At 39.4% G+C, this 27670-nt stretch overlaps 5 protein-coding genes across 6 annotated transcripts; 3 read left to right on the top strand and 2 right to left on the bottom strand.

The window, feature by feature from the left end:
• Positions 1-1674: 1674 nt before the first annotated feature.
• On the bottom strand, positions 1675-5206 carry LOC131025401 (NADH dehydrogenase [ubiquinone] flavoprotein 1, mitochondrial). Of its 2 annotated transcripts, XM_057955141.1 has the most exons (3): positions 4958-5206; positions 2510-3981; positions 1675-1981 (listed from the first exon to the last, which is right to left on the bottom strand). In XM_057955141.1, exons 1-2 carry the CDS (start codon positions 4958-4960, stop codon positions 2521-2523), a joined length of 1464 nt encoding a protein of 487 aa, XP_057811124.1. In that variant the 5' UTR covers positions 4961-5206; the 3' UTR covers positions 1675-1981; positions 2510-2520. The 2 variants fall into 2 exon arrangements, with proteins under 2 accessions (XP_057811124.1, XP_057811125.1); XM_057955142.1 differs by having other exon boundaries at positions 1675-3981; positions 4958-5135.
• Positions 5207-7284: 2078 nt separating this feature from the next.
• LOC131025399 (uncharacterized) lies at positions 7285-10963 on the top strand. The gene is made up of 4 exons (XM_057955140.1): positions 7285-7827; positions 8756-9031; positions 9115-9252; positions 9329-10963. Exons 1-4 carry the CDS (start codon positions 7468-7470, stop codon positions 10838-10840), a joined length of 2286 nt encoding a protein of 761 aa, XP_057811123.1. The 5' UTR covers positions 7285-7467; the 3' UTR covers positions 10841-10963.
• A 539-nt stretch (positions 10964-11502) lies between these two features.
• LOC131025398 (early nodulin-like protein 8) lies at positions 11503-12536 on the top strand. The gene is made up of 2 exons (XM_057955139.1): positions 11503-11835; positions 11928-12536. The coding sequence occupies exons 1-2, from the start codon at positions 11646-11648 to the stop codon at positions 12302-12304; spliced, it is 567 nt and encodes a 188-aa protein (XP_057811122.1). The 5' UTR covers positions 11503-11645; the 3' UTR covers positions 12305-12536.
• Positions 12537-18490: 5954 nt separating this feature from the next.
• Positions 18491-21310, top strand: LOC131025397 (uncharacterized). The gene is made up of 2 exons (XM_057955138.1): positions 18491-20468; positions 20551-21310. The coding sequence occupies exons 1-2, from the start codon at positions 18558-18560 to the stop codon at positions 21271-21273; spliced, it is 2634 nt and encodes an 877-aa protein (XP_057811121.1). The 5' UTR covers positions 18491-18557; the 3' UTR covers positions 21274-21310.
• Positions 21311-22640: 1330 nt separating this feature from the next.
• LOC131026177 (uncharacterized) lies at positions 22641-24356 on the bottom strand. Its single transcript, XM_057955948.1, has one exon. It carries the CDS (start codon positions 24354-24356, stop codon positions 22641-22643), a length of 1716 nt encoding a protein of 571 aa, XP_057811931.1.
• Positions 24357-27670: the final 3314 nt, after the last annotated feature.

Raw genomic sequence — 27670 nt, 5'->3', positions numbered from 1 at the left:
ATGTAGTATGATGCATAAAATGCTTTAATCTATTTCTGTAGGGGTCAAGATCTATACTTGGTGAAGGTGATTGGCTCTGTACAAGTTGTGGCGCACTAAACTTCTCTTTTTGAGAGTCTTGCAACATGAAGGTGTGCAGTGTACCTAGGCCAGGAATGGCTACAGGATAAGGTGTAGATTGGTCTGTAATCACCAATGTAAATACATTGAACTAGATAGGTCGGTCTTTGAGATAAACATTTCTGTGTTACAGAAAAATAGAGTTTAGCATAATAGGTGCATCTTCTTCTTTACTTACAGAATAAAGAATATCTAAGTGGGGTCCTATGACGAGGCTACAAATTATTACAAAGTAAATGCAAAACATGCCAGAGAAAGGGAAAGCTTACTTTTATCATGTTTTCATGCTATTGGAATTCTAACATATGGTACATTCATAAACTTTGGACTGTATAAGTTATTGAGGTGGTCTCATGTACACTCGGGTGTACCGTACACCCGGATGTAAATAACACTAACACTAACATTATTTTGGAATGACACTAACACTATTTTATTTTACAAATGACACTAACATGTTATATAAATAACACTATTTCAAAATGACACTAACACTAAATGACACAATCATGTTATCGAAATGACACTAATACCCTGGGTGTACCGTACACCCGGGTGTACAGGAGATTTTGTGTAAGTTATTTTAATACGATGTATATATATTATACCATCTTTAATTTGTAATATATTTTTTAATTTGAATGAAATTAAAATTCACGGCAAATTTCGAAATGGGCTAAAGTTTATATATTTATATTACAACTTTATATAGTTGAAAAAATACCAAAATTCACTAATAGTTCGTTGATTTACAGTCAATTAACGCCAAAAAAAAATATGTTGTTAAATGCAAATCAGTAAAAAGTAATTAGAAGTTCCAAAAACTCTTTAAGTAATCGAGGGCGGCGGCAGAGATCTGATCGCCGGAAGAGAGAAAGAAAGGGGGAGGGAGAGAGAGACGTTTTTCAAAGAGAGAGAGAAAGTGATAGGGATTAAGAGTGAGTATTTTTTTAATTTTAATCTTAAGGGTAATTTAGTCCTTTAACACAAAAAGTGATATTTAAAAAAAAATTATTTGAGTGGGTAAAATTTATTTTTGCTATATGAAAGTGAGTATTCTTATAGTATATTAACTCTTCCTAAATACACGAGTCTTTGTCTGTTTATATTATTCACACTCTTAGGAAAAACTCAACTATCATTTTATTTATTATTATTATTCCCGCCGTCCCACTCCAATAAGCTTATTTTCCTTTTTGAGATGTCCCACTCTAATAGGCTCATTTTTCATTTTGAGTAAAAAATGTGTATTTAATTGGTGTGAACCACACCAGTTTTCTACCAGTTTTGTAGTTTCTTAATCTCCGTGCCCAAAAAGAAATGAGCCTATTGAAATGGAACGAAGGGAGTACTTTTACTTTTGCAAGAATAATCATTTTTACAAGAATAATCAAGATTTATATTTTTTAATTGCTTTAGTATTAAATATCTTTTTAATAGGATCTTGGATGTGTTGGTTTTTTGAAAACTAAAAGTAACTAATAATAAAAGATCATTATATAAAATCACAAATCAATCAAAATCAAATAGTAAAACATTTCGAGACGTCTGAGATTTGAGCAAATCAATATTTTTGAGTATAAAAGACATTAACATATGCCTTCCAAAATTATTGCCAAAATTACACACAGACAAAATGTTTGAAAGGTTCTTCAACCAATAAAAATCCAGATAGAATGAAACTTCAAGTAACATGCTTAAGCCTAATCCTTCAAAGAAGAACTTAAAACATATAAAAGTAGAATTTCGATGCAGTCATATACGATACAACCATCAAAAGTTGAATATAGCTGGAAGGATTGATCAAATTCTGAAATCTTCTAAGAGCTTATTCGATGTAATCTAACAGCAAATGTGATCCCTGCAGAACCAGAAAATATGTTACATAAAAACTTCAAGTTCGTTTTAAGATAACAGGATAGCTTGTTCGCGAAATCATGAAGATCATAAGCATCAAAGTTCAGATTCAAGAATAGAACTAAGGAATATTATTCGGCATCGTGAAGGTGACTTGGATTTTGTGAAGGTGATTGGCACTGTCTAAGCTGTGGAAACATCAACTACTCTTCTACTATTCTAGGGTGTATTGCAACATCAGAAAGTGCAAAGCACCTAAGCCAGGAAAGACTTCAGGATAAGGTGCATTGAAATAGATTGGTCTGTGATAATCATCAATGTAAACATTTCTGTGAAATTCCTAATCTGTGATAAGGTGCATTGAAGTAGATCAATGTAAACATGTATGTGAAATTCCTAGTTTGTGAGATTCAGAAACTATTCTAATGTTGAGGCGGCTATGTTCCACCTAGGTCAATTTTAACAACACTTCACACTGCCACACATATCACAGTACACAAATAGGCATGCAACTTTTTGTTATGGCACCAACCTTCATAGAGATCAAGCAGCAGCAGCCTGTTGTAACTCTCTGTCGGCTCTCTCCTTGATCCTCCTTTCCATTTCTGGCCTGAAGTGCCTAATAAGTCCCTGAACTGGCCAAGCAGCAGCATCACCCAACGCACAAATGGTGTGCCCTTCAATCTGCTTGGTCACTTCCTGGAGCATGTCAATCTCCTCCAGCTTTGCGTTTCCTACCTTCATTCTCTCCATAATCATCCAGAGCCATCCAGTACCTTCTCTGCAAGGTGTACACTGGCCGCAACTCTCATGCTTGTAGAAGTAAGAGAGTCTAGCAATAGCATCAACAACATCAGTGGATTTGTCCATCACAATGACAGCAGCAGTTCCCAACCCTGACTGAACGGCTTTAAGTGCATCAAAATCCATGAGCACATCCTCACATAAGTGCTTGGGAATCAGCGGAACCGATGAACCGCCTGGAATAACAGCAAGTAAATTGTCCCATCCACCACGAACACCACCACAGTGTCTCTCTAGAAGCTCTTTCAATGGAATACTCATCTCCTCTTCAACAGTACAAGGCTTGTTTACATGCCCTGAGATGCAGAAAAGTTTTGTTCCAGAATTGTTTTTCCTGCCAAAACTAGCAAACCACTCCGGGCCCCGCCTCAAAATGGTGGGTGAAACAGCCACTGTTTCAACGTTTGTAACAGTTGTGGGGCAACCGTATAGCCCAGCATTGGCTGGAAAAGGAGGCTTCAACCTGGGCTTTCCTTGCTTACCCTCAAGGCTCTCTAAAAGAGCTGTCTCTTCACCACATATATAAGCTCCAGCACCAAAGTGGATATGCACATCAAAATCATAACCTGATCCACATGCATTCTTTCCCAACAATCCAGCTGCATAAGCTTCTTTCCTGGCTTTCTCAAGATTCAGCCTTTCATTCACATACTCGCCACGAATATAAATATATGCAGCACTAGCCCTCATCCCAACTCCCGCAATTAAACAACCTTCTAGCAGTTTATGAGGATCATGTCGCATAATTTCTCTATCTTTACATGTTCCAGGTTCACTTTCATCAGCATTAACAACAAGATAGGAAGGGCGGCCATCAGATGCCTTTGGCATAAAGGACCATTTAAGCCCAGAGGGAAATCCAGCACCACCACGGCCTCTTAGACCCGATTTCTTCATTTCATTGACAATCCAATCAGCTCCTTTAACAACTAAATCTTTTGTCCTGTACCAGTCTCCACGTTTCATTGCACCTTTCAGGAACGGATCATGCAAACCATATACGTTAGTGAATATGCGATCCTCATCTTTCAGGCCGCCAAAGTGGGTCTTCTCTGGAGGGGGCGGAGGGGGCGGAGGCTGTGGCGTGGCAGAAGTTGTAGCAGCCTGTGTGCTAAGTAATCTACGCACGAGGCCCAAATTCTCACTGGAGCGCTGGACAAAAGCAGTCTTTTGTAGAGAAAGGATGCCCTTCATAGGAGCCTGTTGAAGCATTAAAATAGTAATGGCAAATCAAAAGTTTAGTTTCAGGCCATAATTTTGAAGTTTATGGAAATCCCTTCTACTGCAAAGGAATTCATAATACATGCTACTTTTGAAACATTTATAATTAAAACATAAGCAAAACCAGATACCCAAGGGGGTAAGTGAACCAAACAGTATTATATACACGAGAACAAAGACACTCAAAGACTTCAAGGATAGCTGCTATCATCTATACTTTATTAAACATGTGGAGAACTAAATTTCTGCTGTCTCAATAAACAAGAGATGTAAGGGGATACGAGGCTTGAGTCAACTGCTTATCTAATATAAACCCTCTCCGGTTATAAATTGCAATACACGCGTGCAAGGACAACTTGTTGACCGACTAGCATAGGGAAAGGACTTCAAAATATTGTCCCAGATGCAAGCACACTAGCTAAGCTCAACAGATTTCGAAATTACCTCAAACCCTCAAACCCTCTATCAATCAATTGAATGAAACTCCACAGCACCTCGGAAATTAAGGCATAAACTACAAACTGCAATGTACCTCATTCTTAAGAAAGGAATTTCAATTAAAGCTATTTTACCTACATAAACTATAACTCTTCCCCATTTTCTAATGACATCAGCTCACGCCCAGAAACACTCAAGTAGAACCGTTTGCAAATCAGAGGCCTTAAAATAAATAAATAAACTAGGGTTCGATCTATTTGCAGTGAAACATAATTTTTCTCATCCCAAATTCACTCGTCATCTATTTCCAATTAAAAAGGGTTAGAGCTTCGTTTCTTCAGCTCCTCGATGAATAAATTGATACTTCGAAACTTTGCATTTTCAATTAATCCCACGAGTGAGATCCAAATTTCACGTAAAACCAGACAGTCATTCAGAAATAATTGAATAGTAAAAAATAAAAATAAAAAACGAAAAAACAAATGAAGTATCAGTTAGATTCAGAAACAACGCGTACCATGATGGCATCAAAATTGTACAAGCAGAGCAGCTGCGATTGATCCGAGACCACGAATATGATTACGAGCGCTTGAGAGAGAGAAGTGAGGGCGATGAGAGAGAGAGTGGGAGAGGAGTCGAAATAGAAAGCGAGCTGAGGCAGTCCTTATGTGGGCAAGCCTACGATAATTTCGGTGAGGATGAGCAAACGACGATCGAGATGGGATTTTCTTTTCCGATTTGACTAATGTGAGGATCAACGGTGAAGAAGCAACGATCTCTCTGCGATCATAGAAATGGACACGTGGAAATATCGTGGAGCTTCTGTGGCAACATAATGCTTAAAAAGTCATTTTGGATCCCTTGGGAAAAAGGCAAAATTATTTTGGGCCTTATATTTTAAAAAAATTATTGGGCTTTATTTCCATTAACGGGCTTGAGCTTCGACTGGGCTTACATTGCTTTACATTTAAAAATAGAGGGCCATTTGATATGTGGGTTTTTGTCGTAATAATATATAGGAATATAGGATAAAGGGTATTCTATTCCTAGGCCCTAGCCCCATTTTACTCTCCATAAATACTAAATATGTTAATATTTTTTAATATTTATATAAAGATAAGGTAGTATTTTTATTAATATTTTATTAAATAAGAAGCTATGAAGAGTAAATTAGGGACTATGAATAAAATCACCATATGATAAAATGTGAGTCTATCCATGGAAAATTCGTAAATATAAATGTCAATCAGATCAATTTACTCAGAGTTATTCGTTTCAAACTATTCGAACTCAATTTTTTTATGGCCACGGCCCTAAATTTTTAAGATTTTAAATAAATATAATTTTCGGATTCATAAATGGTTGTAAACTTCGTTAAATTTTGTTCGTTTTACCGTATATTAATTTATAAACTTAATTCGGTATATAATTAAGTATCTGATTTTATTTAACATAATTCAATATTTAATATTCAATATTTATTGCGTTTTCATTATTGGAATTTCGATACAAAAAAAATATTTTTTGAGGTTAAAACAAAATAAAAAAAAATAAAAAATATATCGACTTGTTGTATATAATAATTGGCATAACTGTAAATCAAGATTGGTGGTGTATATCGACTAGTACGTGCTTCTCTAATTAAAAGTTTAAGCATGAGATATATATATGTCATCAATGATTTCATATTATGTCATTTTGTAGTGTGCCGTTGTTCTCGATTTAGGCAAAACAAAATTAATTATATTTTAATTAATATTATTATATGATTCGTGTCCTTTGTTGGTGGTTGCCTTTGGGGATGATGCAGGCCAAATCCGGATAAGTGTGATTATAAAATTGAAGAAAGATTAGTTAATTTGGTGTTTAGCAATGGAGAACTCTTCCATCATCATATCTTTGCTTAGCCGGTTAATCTATTTAATTAATTCACCAACGATGTGATGATTTTTATGCCCCCAACACACTAATGGCATAAAACGATGTGATGATTTAACAACACTCTTTAGATTAAAAATTGCCCATTTTTTTATAAATAGTATATTTTGATATTTATACGATAATATCTAAGTAAATTAATTTCATTTTTTAGATGTAGATCATATAAACTCCTCTCGATACGAGATAGTCATGTTGGTTGGTTTTATTATAAATAGTAGTAGTATATATTTTTTGATATTTATATAATACCCAAGTAAAAAAAATGGTAGCCAATGCTTATATCTTTGTAGAATATATATACATTTGGTTGTTATAGAATGTGAGAAATGGTATTCGTTGGATAATTAAATTTATTGTTTCATAAGTTCTCGAGTTTTTATTTGAACTGCATTAGTATTTTATAATATTATGAAGACTTTATTAATATTTTATAACCGTTGATGAGTTAGCAAAATAAAATTTTGAAAATATAATATAATTGCATAATTCGAAAATCTCAACTCAAAACCTACGTAAAGGATTCAATAAATAAGAATCATTCTATTATAAAATTCGTTTATTCTTTTTCGAATCTTTATTTGAGACACATTATTCGAAGTGTTATGCAACAAATTAACACATGGTTGATAGTTAACTTCACTCTGAAAAAAAAGATTAAATTTCAAATACAAAGTTATGAGTTTTATAAATCCAATAAACAAATATTACGTGAAATGGATGCTCATGCAATAGTGTGTAGCTCGTTTCTCATTGACAAATTTGATTTCGTCAAAGGAGGAAAAATCACAATATAATAGTGTCATTATCACTAAATCATCAACGAATTTGTATTTTAGCATTAGATTATGATTATCACAAAAAAATTATAAAACTTTAAAAGATTTGGTCCATCACGTTTTATACATCCTCCTCTTTCACACTCCAAACTCCAAACTCTCTCTCTCTCTCTCTCTCTCTCTCTCTCACACACACACACACACACACACACACATCCTTGAGCTTCTCTCTGTTTCTCCACAATCCAACATTCTGCAGTCGGAGCAAAATCACCATATTCTGAAGCTCGTGCGCTAAAAAAGAGCAGAAATGACTGAAGTATTCACCAGCACCGCCGGCGGTGGAGGCCAGTACTTGATCGGAAAGAAACAACAGATTTTTCCGGTGACGAGACTTCGCGCTGAATACGACGACGAGCCTGTTTCTCAGCGGCTAGTCATTGCGACTCAATCCGACGATCTCCGCCGAGCTTCCGAGCTCGTTTCTCATCCATCCGTCGACGTTAATTTCATCGGAACAGTTTGCCTGAAATCCAGAAAAACAGAGGTCGTGTTGAACGGCGAATCGGCGAGTGAAGTTCGCGTCGAGTTCGAAGAGTTCAGGACTGACGTCACCGCTCTCTTCCTCGCCGCTCATAACGGAAATCTCGCACTCGTCAAAAAATTACTGGTAATTACGTGATTATTTTACGTTTCTCTGCATTTGATTTGAATGTCGTAATTTGCTGAGTCAAAATTTAGCATTAATTCTGGCGATATGCGTTTTATATGATTTAAAATATAATCATACCTGTAACATGATCATCAGCAGCGAGACAATTATTGGTGGACTCGTTTGAATTTATTGTGAAAAACTGATTCATGCTTGCATCAAAGTTCTTAAAATAAAATATCAAGCTAAATTTGAAAAAAAAATATAGAATTATTGTAGCAAGTTTCTCAGGATTCAATTGCAAATTCCAAATATGTTTTGAGTTTGTTAATAAAAGTATTATTCCAGAATTATTAATATGAGATTAATTATTGAGCGATATTCTGAAGAATTATTACTCTCAAATGAAATTGAGCAATATCTAAGAGTTTATCTGATCCTATTTGAATCTGTTTCAGGTGTGCATGTTTGATTTTCTACTACCTATCATCAGACTATTAGACCTTTTTAGGATGAATCCATAGAGCTTAATATAGTTTTATTTTAATTATATATTCTATTTTACCAAGTCAATCAATAACATGATTTTTGTCGGCCCCAAAATTCCAAAACTATTTAATTGAATACACTGTTTCTTATCGTAATTTGTCTAGATTTAGGAAGAGAATTTGAATCTTACCGTTTTAATTTGTTTTCTCAGCGAAAACCTAATATGTATCAAAAACCGCAATTATTAGTGTGAGCATTAAACAAATACTTTCTCAATTGTATTTCTTATGCCCAATAATAGGCCTAAAGTGTCAAAGTTGAGTTGCTTTGGAGCGTGGTAATCAAATTGATTTGTGCAATATGCCTCGTCACAACAGGCTCCACTTGTTTCAACCTGTCTCTTGATTTCGACAAGCTAGAAAGCAACATATTCATCATTTTTTTTTAATGAAAACAGAGTGTTGGGGCGAATGTGAACCAAAAACTGTTTCGAGGGTATGCAACAACTGCTGCAGTGAGGGAAGGCCACATCGAGGTGTTGAAGATACTATTGAACGGCGGGGCGGCTCAGGCAGCCTGCGAGGAGGCGTTGCTGGAGGCGTGCAACTTGGGGCGGGCCAGAGCTGCCGAGCTGCTCATGGCTTCGGACATGATCCGCCCTCACGTTGCTGTCCACGCCCTTGTCGTTGCCTCGAGCAGGGGATTCGTTGATTCCGTTGCAGCTCTCATTAAGGTGCATTATGAGTTGATCAATCTTTGTTTGATTCATTAGTGAAGATGGAAATTTTAAAGATGTTCATTTTGTTGATGCTGCAGAATGGAGCTGATGCTAATGCAAATACAAGGATGCTGCTGCAATCCTCCAAGCCTTCTCTCCACGCCAATGTCGATTGCAACGCGCTTGCTGCAGCTGTTGTTAGCCGACAAACTTCAGTTGTTCAGCTGCTGTTAAATGTAATCATATTCTAGCTAACATTCTACGTTGATTTGTTGTCTGAAAATTAACTTGTTGTTATGCTCGTGGTGAAAGATGGGATGCAGAAGAGATGCTAAGGTTACGTTGGGAGCTTGGTCATGGGACTTAGCCACAGGTGAGGAGTTCCGAGTGGGAGCTGGTTTGGCCGAGCCATATCCCATCATATGGTGCGCAGTGGAGTATTTCGAAGCTAGTGGTGCTATCCTGCGCATGCTCCTGCAACACTCCTCTCCTAACCTCCCCCATCTAGGGAGGACGATCCTCCACCACGCGATCCTATGTGGCAACGCGAGAGCTCTCGAGGTGCTCTTGAGCAGCGGCGCTGCCGACACAGAATCCCCAATCCAAACATCTCAGAATGCAGACATACGCCCCGTACACTTGGCTGCCCGCCTCGGGCTGGCCACGATTCTTCGCCTCTTGATCAATGCCGGCTGTGATGTGAACTCCAGAACGGGGTGTGGGGAGACTGCGTTGATGATGTGTGCTCGACACAAGCACGAGGAGTGCCTCAAGCTTGTGGCTTCAGCAGGGTCTGATTTTGGCTTGTGTAACGTCACCGGTCAGTCTGCAATGTCAATTGCTGGACTAGCACGGTGGAGCCTCGTCTTCCAGCAGGCGGTTTTGGAGGTGATTCGAGCTGGGAAAATTGCACGATCAAGCAATCCTGAGGCGTTTTCGTCTCTGCTGTTTGTGGCTCGAGCAAATGATGTGGAGGCCATGACGAAACTGATCAAGCATCAAGATTTGGACATTGATGAGAGAGATGATGCTGGATTCTCTGCGGTGATGGTTGCTGCCGCAGGTGGTCATGTCGAGATCTTTAGGCTGCTCGTGAATGCCGGAGCTGATGTGGAGCTGCAGAATAAGTACGGCGAGACGGCGATCAGCTTAGCAAAAGCAAGCCAAAAAAGAGATGCATTTGCAGAGATTTTATCATCTACGAATGGTGATACGATCAAGCCCGATCTGCATCGTGCTGCTCGCTTCGGAAACCAAGATTTGGTTCAAGAACTAGTGAGTAATGGCTTCGATGTTAATCTCCTCAATTGCGATGGATATAGTCCATTGATGTTGGCAGCTAGATCAGGCGATGGGAGTATGTGTGAGCTTCTGATCTCGTTGGGGGCGAAGTGCGATTTGAAAAACGCGAGGCACGAGACCGCGCTCTCGCTGGCGGACGGGGCCGGGGCGGAGCGGGTGATACTCGACAAGCTTGCTCGCGAGCTAGTGACGGGAGGGGCTCGCGTGAAGAAGCACACCAAGGCGGGGAAGGGGACGCCCCACGCCAAGGTGTTGCGGATGGTGGAGGCCGGAGGGGTGTTGAGCTGGGGGAAGTCGAGCCGGAGGAATGTGATCTGTCGAGGGGCCGAGGTGGGCCCGAGCTCGACGTTCCGGTGGAACCGGCGGAGGAAGAGCGACGGTGAGGATCAAGGGTTGTTCCGGGTGGTGACTACGAAGAATCAAGAGTTTCATTTTTCTTGCTGTGGTGGAGCTGAAGTGGCCGAGTTGTGGGTGAGGGGAATAAGGCTAGTGACTCGTGAAGCTATTTTTGGGAGTAAATGAAAGAGATGTATAGACGTTTAGTATACTTTTTTTGGGGGGAATTGTATTTTCATTCTTATAGTATGTATAATTTATACGTTTTTAATTAAATTATAAATAATTTAAATAGAAATTATAGCAAAATCAGAATTTGTAAATATCGTCTCGATTTTCAAAATTAGTTATTACTCGCATTTTGAGTTCAATTTAATCGATAATTTGATTATAGTTGACTTCGATATAAAGCATTTGACATTTGACTCATAAAATATACTCCCTCCGTAAATATGCATGGTTGACCATGACAGGAATTTTAATAAAAAAAATATTTGAATTATTAATAGTGAAAAATGGGTCTCACATGAGGGATATTATTAAATAGATTATTAGTAAATAGTAGTATAAAGTTAGAAGGATAAAATTATAAAAATTATTTGGAGGGTAGTGTCCAAAAATAGAGTATGCATAAATTTAGGGAACACTCTAAAAAAGAAATATATGCATAAATATATGTGGAGGGTAGTGTAAAAAAATAGAGTATGCATAAATTTAGAGGACATTCTAAAAAAGAAATATATGCATAAATATGGAGGACGGGAGTACAATTTTATTGTTTTGAATTCAACTTTCAAATAAATCATAATTTCAATGCAATTTATTATCACCAAACTATAATTCCTTTATACGGGTTTAATGCAACTTGTGGTGAAACTCTAACCATATATATAGATACATATCCTACATAGATACATATAGATCCCTCAAGCCACTTAGATCTATATCTCCTCAAAATTCAAGATTAAGAAACCCAAAAAAAAAACTCAAAATGGGCTCTCCAAAATCAAATCTATTTTGCACCCTCATTGTGTTCCTCTCAATCCAAACCAAACAAGTGCTGTGCAGCAGCTACCAAGTTGGAGGCTTAGATGCTTGGGGCATTCCCACCTCCTCCAACCCAAAAGTTTACACCAACTGGGCTACCAAGTTCCATGGCCTCAACATTGGAGATTCTCTCTGTAACTACATCATATTAATTCTTACTCTCTCTCTCTCTATATATATATATATATGAAAGACTAGACTAAAATGTGATTGTGTGTTTGTGCAGTTTTCTTGTACCCTCCCAGCCAAGATTCCGTGATCCAAGTGAGAAAGGAATCTTACGACAGCTGCAACCTCACAGATCCGATCTCGTACATGAACAATGGCAACTCCCTTTTCAATATTACCCAAGCCGGCAATTTCTACTTCACCAGCGCCGCCGATGGCCACTGCGCCAAATCTCAGAAGCTTCACATTTTTGTCTCTGGGAATGGATCTTTCGTCGACGAAGACGAGCCGGCTTCCGCACCGGCCGCCTCCGCCCCCTCCTATCCCACGGTTTTCGGCGCCATTCCGGTCCAGGCCGCTTCGGCCTCGCCGTTGCTTCAGATTCCGGTTTTCATGGCTGCCATTTTGTTGCCGGGGCTTGTGCTTGTGATATAGAAGCCATATAACTTTTGATATTATCCTTCTTGTTTTGTTGATAATTCATTTTTTTTGGCAATGTGATTTCGAAAATGGTTTTTAAGGGTTGAGAAATGTGTCGGCACCACATTTTTTGTGCATGTGTGATTCTATATTGGTTAAATTTTTGGTGTATTCCTTCAAAAAAAAAAAAAATGGTGTATGTGTAATTCTATATTCCTTAAACGAAATGGATAATTTTTTTATATTATTTTATGTTTTAAGTTCTCGAAAGATGAAACACAACCAGAATCTGGCCGAACACCGACGGAATATTCCGTCGGTAAGCATCAAAATTCCGTCGGTAAATGGAGATACCGACGGATTACCGACGGATTTCACCCGTCGTTGAAACGCTCGTCGGTAAATGATTTACCGACGGATTTTTTCTGTCCGTCGGTGGGTACCGACGGACATCGCCGTCGGTAAGTCTCCGACGCCGGCGTTGGCCGTGGTAGGTGGCGCGTTTACCGACGGATTACCGACGGAATTTTCCGTCGGTAAATTAATTATTATTTTTAATTATTAATTTTTTTTTTTTTTAAATCAACCTATCTTCGTATTCTACAAGTATTTCGTATTTCTAATGTATTTTGAATTTAATTGCATATGATTTGGCCAACTTTCCAGTGGGTCACCCATCTTACTAGTGCTCTGAGTCAAGCACGCTTAACCTTCAAGTTTCTTTCGAGTGGTCGCCAGTAGAGAACACGCGTATTATTGATATAACTAGCACCTATTAATTCATTTAAACTCTATTTCAATATACAATATCATTTATTCATAACCTTAGAATATGTCGAGATGATATCTAAGACTTGTGGTGCCGGCGAAAGAATAACGGTAAATATATGATCGAATTTAAGATAATAAAAAAAATTAATATTATCGTTTATTAAAAGGAGAAAATATTATTGCTAAAAATTAGTATCAATTTTAAAATATTTGCAATAATTTAAAAATAATAATATAGAAAATTAATTAAAAATAATTTAAAATAAAAAAAATAAAAAATAAAAATAAAAAAATAAATAATAAAAAGTAAAAATAATAAAATAATAAAAAAATAATTTACCGACGGACTTTATCCGTCGGTACTAATTTTAAAAAAATAATTTAAAATAAAAAAAAATAAAAAAAATAAAAAAAAATAAAAATAATAATATTTATTGAAATTACCGACGGAATATTCCGTCGGTAATCCGTCGGTAAAATATAAAAATAATTATTAAATTCAAAATTACCCAATTTTCCGACGGAGTTTAATCCGTCGGTAGATTTTCCGTCGGTATTCCGTCGGTAAAAAATAAAAATAATTATTAAAATCAAAAATATAGAATTTACCGACGGATATTGTCCGTCGGTAGCGATTCCGTCGGTAGTCCGTCGGTATTTTCATCGGAAATAGATGCCGGCTCCGGCGATGTTGCCGGATGACGGTCCGTCGGTGATCCGTCGGTATTTACCGACGGACTATTTTCCTTCGGTGATATCCGTCGGTGTTCGACCAGTTTTCTTGTAGTGAAATGTGTCGGTTTTATTTATTTATTTATTTATTTATTTATTACTCCCAATATGAAATCATAATGATCAAGATCTTGAAAAAAAAAATTATCTAATGATTATTATTTTATCCGTCTCATAAAAATATGCATAGTATGAGACGATACGAGTTTTAAGAAATCATATACTAAAATGTTTGTCTCATAAAAACATGCATAGTATGAGATAATACGAATTTTAAGAAATCATGTAAAATGTAGTGTGAGTGGAGAAACAGTCCCACATTGATTATGATGTTTAGTGAGAGAATTATTATTATAAATGGAGTATGCATATTTTTATGGAACGGACGAAAAAGAAAATTTGTACATGTATTCTTTGAGGCGTTAATTGATTGTAAATTTTGGTATTTTTTTTTACCGATATAAGTCGTAAAATCTATATTTTTGTTGATTTGAATTCGAATCTTAGATAGAACACAATTTCAGTGCAATTTATTACCACCAAAGTACATGCAATTTATAGTGTAATTCAACCATATTATATAGAGATACATATTCCACATAGATACATATAGGTGTAAACACAAATTTTTGTATTTCAATTTGATAAAATACAAAATGCGTTACAAATATAATTTGATAGATTTGAAGATAGATTTAAGCGGGTTACAATCTCTAGTTAATCCTCTGATTCTTCTCTTCCATTTGATTCTTGAACAAGCTCGAAGGTTCTTGAAATACTTGTTTTGATGACGCCAATCCAAAGGACTTAAATCATGATTTTGGATTGAACATTGAACTTGATTTGATTTAAGAACATTCTTAGAATTTGTAAGAATGCCTTGAAGCTTTTGAACTTGATTTCTTTGGATACTTGAAGATCACTTCAAAGATTCGCAGGAATACTTGAACATTTGAAGAAATACTCGAAGATTTGAAGATACTTGAATACTTGAAGATTTTGAAGGATACTTGAAGATTTGAATGTTCAAATACTTGAAGATTCGAAGGATACTTGAAGATTTGAATACTCAAACGATTGAAGATTTGAAGGAGACTTGAACGTTAGATAGAATTCTTCAAGATACTTGAATACTTGAACTCTCCAATTCTTCGCCTCTTCTACTTGTGATACTAGAGAGAATTCTTATGCTCTTCAATCTTCCGTTCCTTCACGTTGTGATAATGAGCACCCCAACACCTCTATTTATAGATTTTAGAGATGGGCTTCGTGGGCTTTATGGGCTTTGGGCCTTCATGCATGGGCCTTAGGGCCTTAAGTGGCCAATAAGCCCATTAATTCATTTTATTAAATATTAATCATATATATCTATTTAATTAGGAATAAAATCCTATTTAATAAAATAGAAAATATAATTGAATATTTAATTCATGAATTTACACGTGGCATGATTTAATTCGACGACAATTTAATTGTCTACAAATTGCCCCATCGAGACTTGTTTATGGACGAAACGTCTTTGGTAATAGACGAGTCTCGAAATATATCTTGATAGTTTAAACTCTTATCGCGGAGTTCTTGATTTTGAATTTTGTAAATAGTTTATACTCATATTTAGGAGTTCTTCATTTGATTTTGAAATTTTAAATAGTTTATACTCGTATTTAGGAGTTCTTCAATTTCTTTGGATTTCACTTTTGACTTTGTAAATAGTTTATACTCGTATTCAGGAGTTTTCGAATTTCTTTGAATTTTGTAAATAGTTTATACTCGTATTTAGGAGTTCTTCAATTTCTTTGGATTTATAAATAGTTTATACTCGTATTTAGGAGTTCTTGAATTTCTTTGAATTTTGTAAATAGTTTATACTCGTATTCAGGAGTTCTTGAATTTCTTGAACTTTGTAAATAGTTTATACTCGTATTTAGGAGTGCTTCAATTTTTTTTTTTTTTTTTAATTTAACAACTTGGGCTATATAGCATCCTAGCCCACTAATTAAAGTTTGGGTTTTATACTTGAATCATTCGAGTAAAATTCTTGATTATATCACATGGAACTCATCAAAGCATGACATATTGGGCTTAATCAACTTGGCCCATTTTGCATGAGTTTTGTTCAAATCAACTTGAATCATTAGGCCCATTTATGACCCCATGCAACAACTTTAGCTTTTCAGCTGTGTATAAGCACTTTTGACAGCAAATAAACGTCCTTCGTTGTATTAAATGTAGTCATTTTTAAGCTTTGGCAGCTTGCTTTGAAGGGCCTTTCATAGCTGGAAGAATAGCTGGAACTCCACTCTTCGGCGGCTAAGTTCAGGGATTTGGTAGCTATCTCTGCCTATAAATAAATCCTTCTTCTGTCATTAGTTTCATTCCATCTGAACTTGGGCAGTGTGCATTCTCTTGTATTTCATAGCCAGAGCAATCCCTCTTTATCATCTTCTACGCAGCCTGCTCTAAGAGTTCTCCTTCGATAGCCATAGTAGCCATAGCTATAGTTCTTAAAACGAAGCTAGGCTTACTTCTAGTTCTCGCGGAGTGTCGCCGAAGGGTCGAAGGTGATCGGAGGATGAGAACTTAGCTTGTTGCTGTTTTCGTAAGGCGCCGGCGAAAGAGGTCGAGAGTTTTCGAGCAGCGAAAGGGCTGTATTGACGATGCAGAAACCGTATTACGTCGAGGTTGGTTCATTTTCACCATTTCTCTTTCATTTCGAGCTTCTGTCTTTGGCTTACTACAAGCTGTTATTTCATCATTCTTATTTGTTCTCTGCATGGATAGGGTAGGGGCAGCGGTGCCTCGTTTTCTCGTTTCTTAGGTGGCGACTTGCCGGAGACGATGGTGTGAATGGCTGCTAACTTATTGCGTTTTTGTCATCTGTTGATGAATCACCGACAGCTTGGTTTATCATTTGTGATTAACGGCGGTAGGAACAACGTTGGCAGGGAACGACCGAACTTCATCAAAGTGGATCTTCTCACCTCTCTTTCCTCTTTTTCTTGAGCTCGTGCCATTTGAACACTTATGGTGTTCTCTTTTTTGATGTACCATTTGTTTCGCTGACATAGCTGTCGAGTTCCTGCTAATTTCGTCGAGTGTCGTCGACGATGTGTGCTGTCAGTAGTTCCTGCTGATTTCGTCGAGTGCCGTCGACGATGTGTGCTGTCAGTAGTTCCGGCGAAGAAGGAGAGATCAAGCTTTGTAGTAGAGGCTTCGAAGTAAAATTCTCTTGCAACCTCTGATCCTCCTTTCAACTTTAGATCATGCATGACATGCTCCCTTTTAACTCTGTGTATAGTATGCTTCTACTGTATTTGTGAGCTTTCCATTCATCAAAATTTGATATTTTACTATCCAGGTATCCGCAAGAAACCTTCATTGTGTGCTTATTGCTGCTGCGTTTTGCCAAGTCTTAAAACTTCATCCCATGCTTGTTATCGTTGCTATATTTCATCAAATAATATCATGACCGCGGCTTTGGCTTCTTTTGCTGGATTGGTTTTGGCTAGGCGGAGAAGCAGCGAGCATTGTCGTGAGTGTGCCGGGACAAGTTGCGACAACGGAGACTCCAGGCTACTTACTCGCCGGTCTTTGGCAGCAGCGAACGGCAACGAACCGCATGGTGTCGAAGGCGAGAGACGACTGTGGAGCCTTGCGGCAGCTACTGAAACGGGCTTGGAGCGCGGTGGTGGTATTTGGCTTCGGCTTTGTGTCGAGCGGTGAACAGCTATAACAGAGACTCCGTACAGCTTGGAGATGGACGCCGGTGTTCGGTCCGAGGGACGGTGGTCGGTGACTTTATTTTCGGCAGCTAGAGGTACCACCATGAACTACCATTTGCTAGTTCTTGATCTGCGTTTTTTTTTTTTAAGATGAGAGAAGCGGCAGTGAGAGGGGGAGACCATGGGGTTGCGCATGTAGGAGGCGGCGGTGTCGCGGCTGGCCTGCAGCTGGGCGCGCTTGAGCTGCTGCCGCTCCTTCTTGTGCGTGTTCTGGTGATCGCAGATGAGCGAAGCGGCAGTGAGAGGGGAGACCATGGGGGCAGGATTGGTGGAGTTGAAAAGCGTGGAGCAGATGGGAGGCGAGGTCGGAAATGGCGTCGTGGCGGGGGGTTCCAGCAGAACCCAGCTGCGGTTGAAGCCCTCCAATTTCTGGGTCTCGCTCAAAATGTCGTCATCCTTAAATACCACTCGGATTCTCTTGCCCAAGTCCATCGCTCATGCAAGAATCCCCCAATTCTCGCACACTGCCGTTCGCTGCGAAGGGAGAGATAGAGAGAGAATTGGGCCCCTATTTTCATAGAGAGAGTGAGCTTGGTGGGCTTTTCATTTAATGAAAAGGGAGTGGGCCGATTTTTGTGAAAAAAAAAAAAAAAAAAAAACAATGGGCTTTCATTTTTAATGAGAGATGGGCTTTTATTTTCTTTTGTTTTCTCAAGGAGTAATAGATGGGTATTGGGCCTTCTTTTTGAAAGTTTAGGAGTGGGCCGATTTTTTTTTTTTTTACCTTTTTTTTTTTTTAATGATTGACTTTCTATATATATATATATATATATATATATAATTCAAGGAGTGGTGGCCTCTTTTTTTTTTTTTTTTAAATGATTAAATTTCTCCTTTTTATTATATATATATATATATATATATTTATATATATATATAATTCAATCTTGCCTCCTTTTATCTTGACTAGAATTTAATTCACATTTTATTTAAATGCAAATAAATTTCTAAGTCTGGATGTGTTGCTTCCTTGCAGTGTCACGATGGTGGTCTTCAAAGATATTGCGGTCAAGGGTCAAGACTATTTGCTGATTTTGAGTGATGATGAGCAAGAGACGGAAATGGGCATGCATCTAAGAGTATTTCCGGCATTGATAGGCCACTATGTGAAACCTTGGCCCAAACTTTTGAATTCTCTATATCAGTCGGAATGGACCAGCGAGATCAGTTTGAACAAAGCGTCGAAGGCTCATACATTGCATCCGGCCCGTCCTTGGCAAAGCAAGGAATCCAATTTTCTATTGACTTTGAGGCGAAGGATCATCGATAAAGATGCCAAATGGGGAAGGGTTACAAGCTTTCGTGGGGAATTTCATTTCTTTGAAGGCTATTGGGAGTGGACTGAAGATATCCTTAGCCGCTGCGGGAATGAACTCCGAGTTGTTGGTATCTATGATGCAGTTTATGCCTCTCTTTTCACTTATGATTGCCAGCCCGAGATGGTTAAAGCGTTCTGTGAAGCTTGGTGTCCTGCGACGAACACCATTCTCACTTCATCTGGCGAGATGTCTATTTCTCTATGGGATTTACAGTATCTATCAGGGCTTCCGTGTACCGGGACACTGTATGATGAGGTTGAACCCTGCGCGAAAGAGATTCTCGGCAAAGATCAGTTTGGCAACCCGTTCATTCCCTTGAGTTGTAGATATTTACTCTCTGCTTACTATTCTCTTAAGCATCGTGATGACAAGGATCCTAAGAGCTCAGTTTCTATCGATGAATGGATCAAATTTTGGTCGAAGAAAGCTTCAAAGTATTCTCATCCTCCTGCTCGCAGGGCAAAGAAATCTCAACGCCCCAAATCGACTCATAATCCGAGTGGTTCATTTGAAGCGCATCAATCATGGTCTTCTGAAGAAAGGGCTCCATTCATCGAGCTTGATGCTAGTGACAAGTATCACACCACTATGTACTTGGCAGCTCATATAGCTTGCTGGTTGTGTATCTTTGTTTTTCCAGATGGTGACGCCATGTCGATTAGACCAACCTCTTTCAAAATGGCAAGTTTGATGGCGTGCAAACAGAAAGTTGCCCTTACAGCTCCAGTTCTAGCCAGCATCTACAAAGGGTTGAACACTATCTCTAATTCTATGGAGCCTTCTCTTGTCCCGGTGACGCTACCCTTTCATTTCATATATGGTTGGATAGCGCTCTATTTCAATACTCACATTCCCCTTCCAAGAAGCCTTGGTGTCGCCAGGATGACTCTATACTCAGGCGAAGGAGCTGCGAAGTATTATCTGCCTGTTGCGTGCCGCGAACGAATTCAGTCGTACAATTCGATTCGTTGGAATTGTACCACATTCACCAAGGAAGATGACATTTTCTATGTTGATGGTGAAAATACAAGAGAGATTGAGCAATGCTTCTTCATGGCTATTCGCTCGAGTTTTTTGGTTCGCCGGCTGGATGACCACTTCATCGTGGAGTCTTATGGTCCTCACCGCTTCAGCCGTCAATTTGGCTATTACCAAATCGTACCCAGCAGCCTTACTCAGAACATTCGAAGGACGTCTTTGGAAGAAGGTCTCAACCTTTGGCGCATGTGTTTGCTGCACAGATCGCGATCAAGGGCATGTTTTCCCCGATCTTCTTTGGACATGAAGATACATTGTTCAGTCGACTATAAGACTTGGTGGGATATGACGTACAGATTTTCTTCTGAAAACAAAATCTCTTCTCCGGCTCATATCACTTTTAAAAGAAAAGATCAGGAAGAAGCAATCAACTCCAAAGATGGAAAGAGGAAGGTCGTCTCTACCACCCTCATAGCTGATTCTGGTAGTAGCAATTCTGAGCGTAATTGGAAAAAGAAGAGAATTGCGGGGTCCTCAAAACCGGCCGAGGGTCACATTGAGGAAGAGCCAACTCTAGTGGATGTCGATGTGAACAAGGTCTTTCCTCATCTCTTATCTTCTTTTCGTATTGATATATAATTTCACATTCTAATTGCATCTTCTTCTTGCCCTTTTGTAGACTTTGAAAGAAGTGTTTGGAAATAATCTTGAGAAGGGCTCACCAATCGACTGTGTATCCATTGAATCCAATAAGTCAAACGAGATTCCTTGTCTTGCTAAACAATCCCGCCCCCGACCAATGCCATCATGTGGGGCGCCTTCTGAGTTCAATGCCACACGCATGATCGATGATGAACTCAAGTCGTGCTGCAGGATCATCTGGGGAAAGCTTCGTGACAAGGTTGAGAGAACCAAAGTCGAGTTTCTATCGGCGCTTGAAGACGAGATACGGAGTGGCCTTTCCCGTATGAAGATTATTTGTGGTCTTGACCTTTCCAACCTTGAAGATAGTATTGATGAACTATTCTCCAAAGCCACCACTTTTGATAAAGTAAGGTCGGCTTCTCATGAGATCAATGAAGGCCACACACTCAAAGTTCGAGAGGTCAAGGTTTGCCTTCAAGAGAAGTTTGCCAAAGAGAAGAAGGATGCTGCGAATTGTGATGCTTTAAAAGCGGATCTTGATGAGTTGGAGAAACGCAAGAAAGAATTGTTGGTGTCTTTGGAGCAGCGAAGCCTGATACTCAAGACTACTCGTGGTGAGGTCAAGGTACTCAAGGAAGACCTGGCCAAGCTTGAGGAGGCTTCGAGAAATGATGAGGTCTTGAAGAATTTGGAAGCCTTGAAGCTTTCACTAGAGTCTATGCAGCAGATTTTGAGAGATCAAGACCCTTTTGCTTAGTATATTGCATTTTTATCATTCCTCTTTTGATGATTCTCATTTGGTTTGTCATGGATATTTTGACATCTTCTTCCGATGCTTGTGCTTCTTTTGATGACTTGATTTTTTTTTTTTTTTTTTTGCTATTTTGGAATGAAACGTCTTTTGGTTTCACATAATCAACTTAAATCATAACTTGATGATATAAATTGAAAAGAGTCAAACACAACTTATGACTGAACTTAGAAATTATCTAAGCTGCCTACGTACCCTTTTGAAAGGGATCAAGTCAAAACGTAGTTCATTGGATCAACAAGTGTTTGAGATTGGGTGCTGTGCACAGTTTATACTCATGCGGGCCAGGAGTAACATGCAGTTTAGGCTCGTGCGTCAAGGAGCTGTCTTCATACACTCCATTTTGTTGCTTTTCTTCATCTGACTCATTTTTGGCTTTTTCTGCTTTTCATTTTTTTTTGGCTTTTTTTTTTTTTTATCAAACTATATACATATGTACATGCTTCAACTTCTACCACCTTTCAAGGATAGTAACGTTTCAGGAACTTGTCGTTGATAGGCCCAACTCTGACGTTGTCATCAGAAAGAAGCCTGTATGCTCCGTTTGTGTAGACTTCCTTGACAACATATGGGCCATCCCACCTTGATACGAATTTGTTTCCAACACGATGAGTGACAACGATTGGCCTCCTCACAGCGAGGACCAAATCTCCAACTTGAAAAGAACGCACTCGCACCGTCTTGTTGAAAGACTTTGAGAGGCGAGCTTGGTAGCATTCTAACTTTTGCTGAGCTTCCAGCCTTTTCTCATCTAGAGCTTCGAGTTCCTCCAGACGCAGACGTGCATTTTCTTCTTCAGTTAGCCCTTCCTGAATGGCCATTCTCAAAGAGGGAATTTGTTGCTCGAGAGGAATGACAGCTTCAACCCCATATACCAAAGAGTAAGGCGTTGCCTGCGTAGGAGTTCTATAGGTGGTTCGATATGCCCACAATGCTTCCCCAATACGTTCATGCCAGTCACGCTTTGATTTTGAAACAATTTTCTTCAACAAATTGCACAAAGTCTTGTTGAATGCCTCAGCCAACCCATTTGCTGGTGCATTATACATCGATGACTTCCGTTGCTTGAAGCCGAATTTTTCACAAAGCTTGTTTATCACCGTGTTGCTGAAAGGTGTTCCATTATCAGTTATGATGTAGCGAGGAACTCCATAGCGATAGATGATGTTGGTCTTGATAAACTCAGCAACGGTCTCTTTCTTCACTTCTCTTAATGATATCGCCTCAGCCCACTTGGAGAAGTAATCGGTCGCTGCCAAAATGTATAAATGCCCCCCTGATGATTTTGTCAATGGACCAACAACATCCATGCCCTAGGCATCAAAAGGCCAGGACGCAACCGTGAGGTGTAGTGGTTCGGGCGGCTGATGGATGAGGTTTGCATGAAATTGGCAAGCTTGACATCTTTGTGCATAATCTTGACAATCTTTCACCATGGTTGGCCAGTAGTAGCCCATCCTCTTGATTCGGAAGTGCAGCTTTGGACCTGACTGGTGAGCACCGCAAATGCCAGAATGCGCCTCTTCCATGGCTTTAGCAGCTTCCTCATTACTTAGGCACCTGAGAAATACTCCATCAAAAGACCTCCTATAAAGCGTCCCTTTGAAGAAAATGAAACGAGTGGCGCGTCGTCGGATGTCAACCCTTCGACGTGGATCATTTGGTAATTTATCATACTTCAAGTAATCGACCAACAGCTGGCGCCAATCTTCCTCCTCAATTTCGAAGACCTCAACGAGATGACTTTCAATTTCTTCGCATTTCTCTTCTTCAAAAATAGGTGGTATAACCCATCTTTCACACACTGGAATTTGAATTTCGCCACTGATCATAGCTATGGTAGACGCGAGTTTAGCCAAGGCATCTGCTTGCTTATTTTCACTTCTTGGAACATGTTCGATTTCCACATCTCCAAGCCACTCAATGATCTTGCGAGCATACTTGACGTATGGCAATAATTCAGGTTTCTTTACTTCATACAATCCAAGTATTTGATTAACCACCAATTTAGAATCACCATATACCTTGAGGTGAGATTGTTGCATATTCAACGCCATTTCCAAACCGAGGATCAGAGCTTGATATTCTGCTACATTGTTAGAGCAATTCTCAGTTAGAGTGAAGGAAAATGGCAGCACTTGACGCTCTGGTGTCACGAACACGATCCCGGCACCAGCACCTTCTTTATGAGATGCTCCATCGAAAAACATCCACCATGGTAGGGCGACATCGATTACAAGTGCATCTTCATCCGGGAGGTCATCACTTAGCTCCCATTCAGCAGGAATTGGGTGGTCTGCTAAGAAGTCTGCCAACACTTGTCCCTTCACAGCCTTTTGAGGAACATACACAATCTCAAATTGTTGCAGTTGGAGGTACCAACGTGCAAGTCTGTCAGATAGAACAGGTCTGGACATCACAAACTTTAAAGGGTTTGCCTTAGATACGAGGCGGACAGTGTGAGCTTGAAAATAATGCTTAAGCTTCTGGATAGAGAAAATCAATGCCAAACACAGCTTCTCAATTGGAGCATATTTCAACTCATTTGGTGTCATTGTCCTGCTCAAGTAGTATAATGCATTCTCTTTTCCACCTTCATTCTCTTGCGCAAGCAAAGCTCCCATGGATCGTTCTTGAGCAGCAATATATAAAATCAAGGGGCGTCCTGGCACAGGTGCTGCTAATACAGGAGGCTGCATCAAGTAAGATTTGATGTTCTTGAAAGCATTTCTACATGACTCATCCCACTCGAATGGTATACTCTTCTTCATAATTCGGCTAAATGGTTGACACCTTCCAGCTAAATTTGAAATAAACCTTCGTAAGTATGCTAACTTCCCTTGCAAACTTTTCAGGTCATGAATATTTCGAGGTTCGGGTATTTTTAGTATGGCATCAATCTTTGCTTGTTCAATTTCTATCCCCTGATGGCGAACAATGAACCCAAGAAACTTGCCGGATTTGACGCCAAATGCGCATTTTAATGGATTCATTTTCAACTGATGCTTTCTCAGTCGCTCAAAAATCATTCGTAGATCTTGCAGGTGATTGTTTCATTTTTTGGACTTAACCACCAAATCATCCACGTAACACTCAACATTTTTATGGAGTATATCATCAAATATCTTCTGCATGGCTCTTTGGTAAGTGGCACCAGCGTTCTTCAACCCAAACGGCATCACTTTGTAGCAATAGATTCCTTTCGGGGTTCGAAATGCTGTTAACTCTTCCTCATTTGGTGACATGCGAATTTGATTGTAACCGGAAGATCCATCCATGAAGGTTAATGCTTCATGCCCAGTTGTGGCATCGATCATCAATTCGACAATTGGCAATGGAAAGTCATCCTTGGGGCATGCTTCATTCAAGTCCCTGAAGTCAACACATACACGAATTTGTCCATTTTTCTTTCTTACTGGAACAATGCTTGAAATCCATGTTGGGTATTTGACTTCTCTAATAAAACCCACATTGATGAGTTTGTTCACTTCAGCTTCAATTAGAGGAACTAATTCTGGTCGGAATCGGCGCTGGGCCTGCTTGACTGGTCGTGCATCCTTTCTAACGGCTAAATGATGAACAGCTATCTTGGAGCTCAACCCCGGCATTTCCTTATAAGACCATGCAAAGATGTCTTTGAATTCTTTGAGCAATTCGATATATGAGTATTCCTCATCAACGGTCAGCAACGCGCTGATGTAAGTGGGTCGTGGATCTTCAATAGTGCCCAAATTAATTTCTCTCAATTCATCAACAGTAGCCTTAACTCCTTCTTCAAACTGTTGAGGAGCTATTTCAGCGTCTTCTTCTTCGACAACCACTTCTTCACATGAGGTGATATGGTTTGATGTAACAATATCCTCGCAACGCACTTGACCTTGAGTAGTATGAGAAATTTGATTGTTAGCACCATTAGTAATGTAGTAAGATGAAGCCACACTCTCTCTATCTTCATCATCTTCGGCGTCCCGTGTAAAGATGATTGTCTTCATTTTGGCCTTCAATTCTTTTCCACATGATATGAGCAAAGTGGTACACCTCTTCATACGAGAAGGAATCGAGCTCCTTAGCTTCTCTGTTATGTCCACTTCATTGGCCCTTTTTGTCACGTCCTTTTTCCATGACTTGCCTTTGCCAAGCCTTTTAAAGACAGATATTCATTGAGCTTTTCTTTCATCCAATCTTTTGAAAACAGAAACCCTTTGGGTTCTCCGATTGCTTGAAGATTTCGGGATTTGCTTGGTGCTAGCATAGTTAGCAGTGGCTCTCTTGATGGCAATACGAATGGGGTTTTGCACCATGTATCCCAAGCCTGCCTTGGGATTTTGGCTTGTATTAGCAGTTTTTCTCACATAAGACTTTGACGTGGAGCTTTCTTGGGGATTGTATCCAGCATTCACAAGGAGTTTGTATGCCTTCGGACCAAAGTGTTTTGAGAGTTCTTTGTCTGAGAGATCTCCATGTTCTGTGGCGCCACTTTGCTTTGGTCGGGCAAAATCTTTGAGTGACTGAGGAATGGGCTTTTTGGCATCAATCTTAGTCAAAGGGATGGTGAAACCTTCCATCTTTGGGCGAGATTCTTTCTCTTGGCGGGATCCTGACTTCTCCTGTGGTACATCTCTTTCCACCATTGTTGCTTTAGTTCTTCCCAAATAGAATTGAGCATCGGCGAAATGTGACTCTGCTTCTGTGAAAGGTTTGTGATCACCAACCACTTTTCTTACGGTGCCATTTTGATAGTATTTGAAGCATTGGTGCAATGTAGAAGGAATAACACCATTTTCATGAAGCCATGGTCGACCCAGAAGCATGTTGTAGGATGTCCTTGCATCAATCACATGAAGCAACGCTGTGGACTCCATGTCCTGCATCTGCAATCGCAGCCTTATAGTTCCAAGAGCTCTTTGCCCTTCATGGTTGAAACCTTGAATCATCAATCGACTGTTTGACAGCTCTTCTGCTTGGATTCCCAATTGCTTCAAAGTCCTTAGTGGCAAGATATTGACTGCCGAGCCTCCATCGATGAGAATTCGATTGACCTTTTGCTCCTGTGTATAACAACTCACGAACAATGGCCTGTTATGAGGTTCGAATCCAAGTTGCAAGTCTTCATTGGAGAATGTGATTGCCAATGCATCATCGTCTTCTTCCATGTTTATTTCAGGTTCTTCATCTACTTGGTTGGATGTATCATACAGGGTTCCAATACCTTCTATTATGTCATTCAAGTCGGTGGAGACCATATTTACAGTATTAACGTCTTCTTCAAGAGATATTTTCCCTTCTCGAGCTAACCGCATGACCCTGTCTTTGAAGATGAAGCAATCATGTATGGGGTGCCCAACCAGACGATGGTATTTGCAATAATTTGGATCGTCTGTCCTCCCTGCTTCATTTGGTCGCTTCATTTCTGGCAACTCGATAAGCTTTTCTTTGAGCAGGTCATCAAAAATTCCTGAAACATCAGAGTCTAAGAAAGGGTATTGCTTTTGTTGCATTTCTTTCAAGGTAAGTCTTCTTTGCCCCATGTCTCGGGAAGAGTTCTGATTGTCTCGTGGAGCATTCTGGTTGTCTTCCTGATTAACTTCTTTCTTTAGAAATTTCACAGAAGTTGCTTTCACTGCCATAGATTCCTTCTTTGGTGCTTTGTCATATGGTTTTCCTCCTTTCTTGAATTCTGGCTTGAATTTGCTAGACTCCTGGATTGGTGGTCCTTCGATCCCTCTTGCCATCATGCTCAACTCCATATCATGAGCTCTAGTGGCTAGTTCCTCGAATGTTCTTGGCTGGATTCCTCGCAGAATATATTGCAAGCCCCAATGCATCCCTTGAATACACATTTCGATGGCAGATGATTCAGACAATCGATCCTTGCAGTTGAGACAAAGGTTTCTCCATCGGTTGATGTAGTCAATGACTGGCTCTTCTTTGAATTGACGTGAACTTGTGAGCTCCACCATGCTGACAGTTCTTCTAGTGCTATAGAAGCGGTTGAGGAACTCATGCTCCAGTTGTTCCCAACTATCAATTGAGTTTGATTCTAAGTCGGTGTACCAATCAAAGGCATTACCTTTCAATGAGCGAACAAACTGTTTGACCAAATGATCTCCATAAGTACCAGCGTTGTTGCATGTTTCAATGAAATGAGCCACATGTTGTCTTGGATTTCCTTTGCCATCAAACTGTTGAAATTTTGGTGGTTGATAGCCAAGAGGCATCCTCATACTGTCAATTCGCCGAGTATATGGCTTGGAGTAAGTTAACGATGACTTGGAGCTTCCATCGGAGTTATTCTTCATTGTTGCTTCGATGAACTCTTTGAGTTGGTCAATGGGAATGAGGC

This window comes from Salvia miltiorrhiza, chromosome 5, assembly GCF_028751815.1.
Source record: "Salvia miltiorrhiza cultivar Shanhuang (shh) chromosome 5, IMPLAD_Smil_shh, whole genome shotgun sequence".
NCBI lineage: Eukaryota > Viridiplantae > Streptophyta > Magnoliopsida > Lamiales > Lamiaceae > Salvia > Salvia miltiorrhiza.
Note: the sequence above shows the minus strand (reverse complement) of the source record. Positions and strands in the feature narration are given on the sequence as shown.

What these genes read in the sequence shown, in the direction of transcription:
- LOC131025399 (XM_057955140.1), top strand. Translation starts at nt 7,468, where the DNA reads ATGACTGAAGTATTCACCAGCACCGCCGGCGGTGGAGGCCAGTACTTG. An exon ending in CACTCGTCAAAAAATTACTG is followed by an intron (nt 7,828 to 8,755) that starts GTAATTACGTGA and finishes TAATGAAAACAG; the next exon opens with AGTGTTGGGGCGAATGTGAA. An exon ending in TTGTTCAGCTGCTGTTAAAT is followed by an intron (nt 9,253 to 9,328) that starts GTAATCATATTC and finishes TCGTGGTGAAAG; the next exon opens with ATGGGATGCAGAAGAGATGC.
- LOC131025398 (XM_057955139.1), top strand. Translation starts at nt 11,646, where the DNA reads ATGGGCTCTCCAAAATCAAATCTATTTTGCACCCTCATTGTGTTCCTC. An exon ending in CAACATTGGAGATTCTCTCT is followed by an intron (nt 11,836 to 11,927) that starts GTAACTACATCA and finishes GTGTTTGTGCAG; the next exon opens with TTTTCTTGTACCCTCCCAGC.
- LOC131025397 (XM_057955138.1), top strand. Translation starts at nt 18,558, where the DNA reads ATGGTGGTCTTCAAAGATATTGCGGTCAAGGGTCAAGACTATTTGCTG. An exon ending in TGGATGTCGATGTGAACAAG is followed by an intron (nt 20,469 to 20,550) that starts GTCTTTCCTCAT and finishes GCCCTTTTGTAG; the next exon opens with ACTTTGAAAGAAGTGTTTGG.
- LOC131026177 (XM_057955948.1), bottom strand. Translation starts at nt 24,356, where the DNA reads ATGATTTTTGAGCGACTGAGAAAGCATCAGTTGAAAATGAATCCATTA.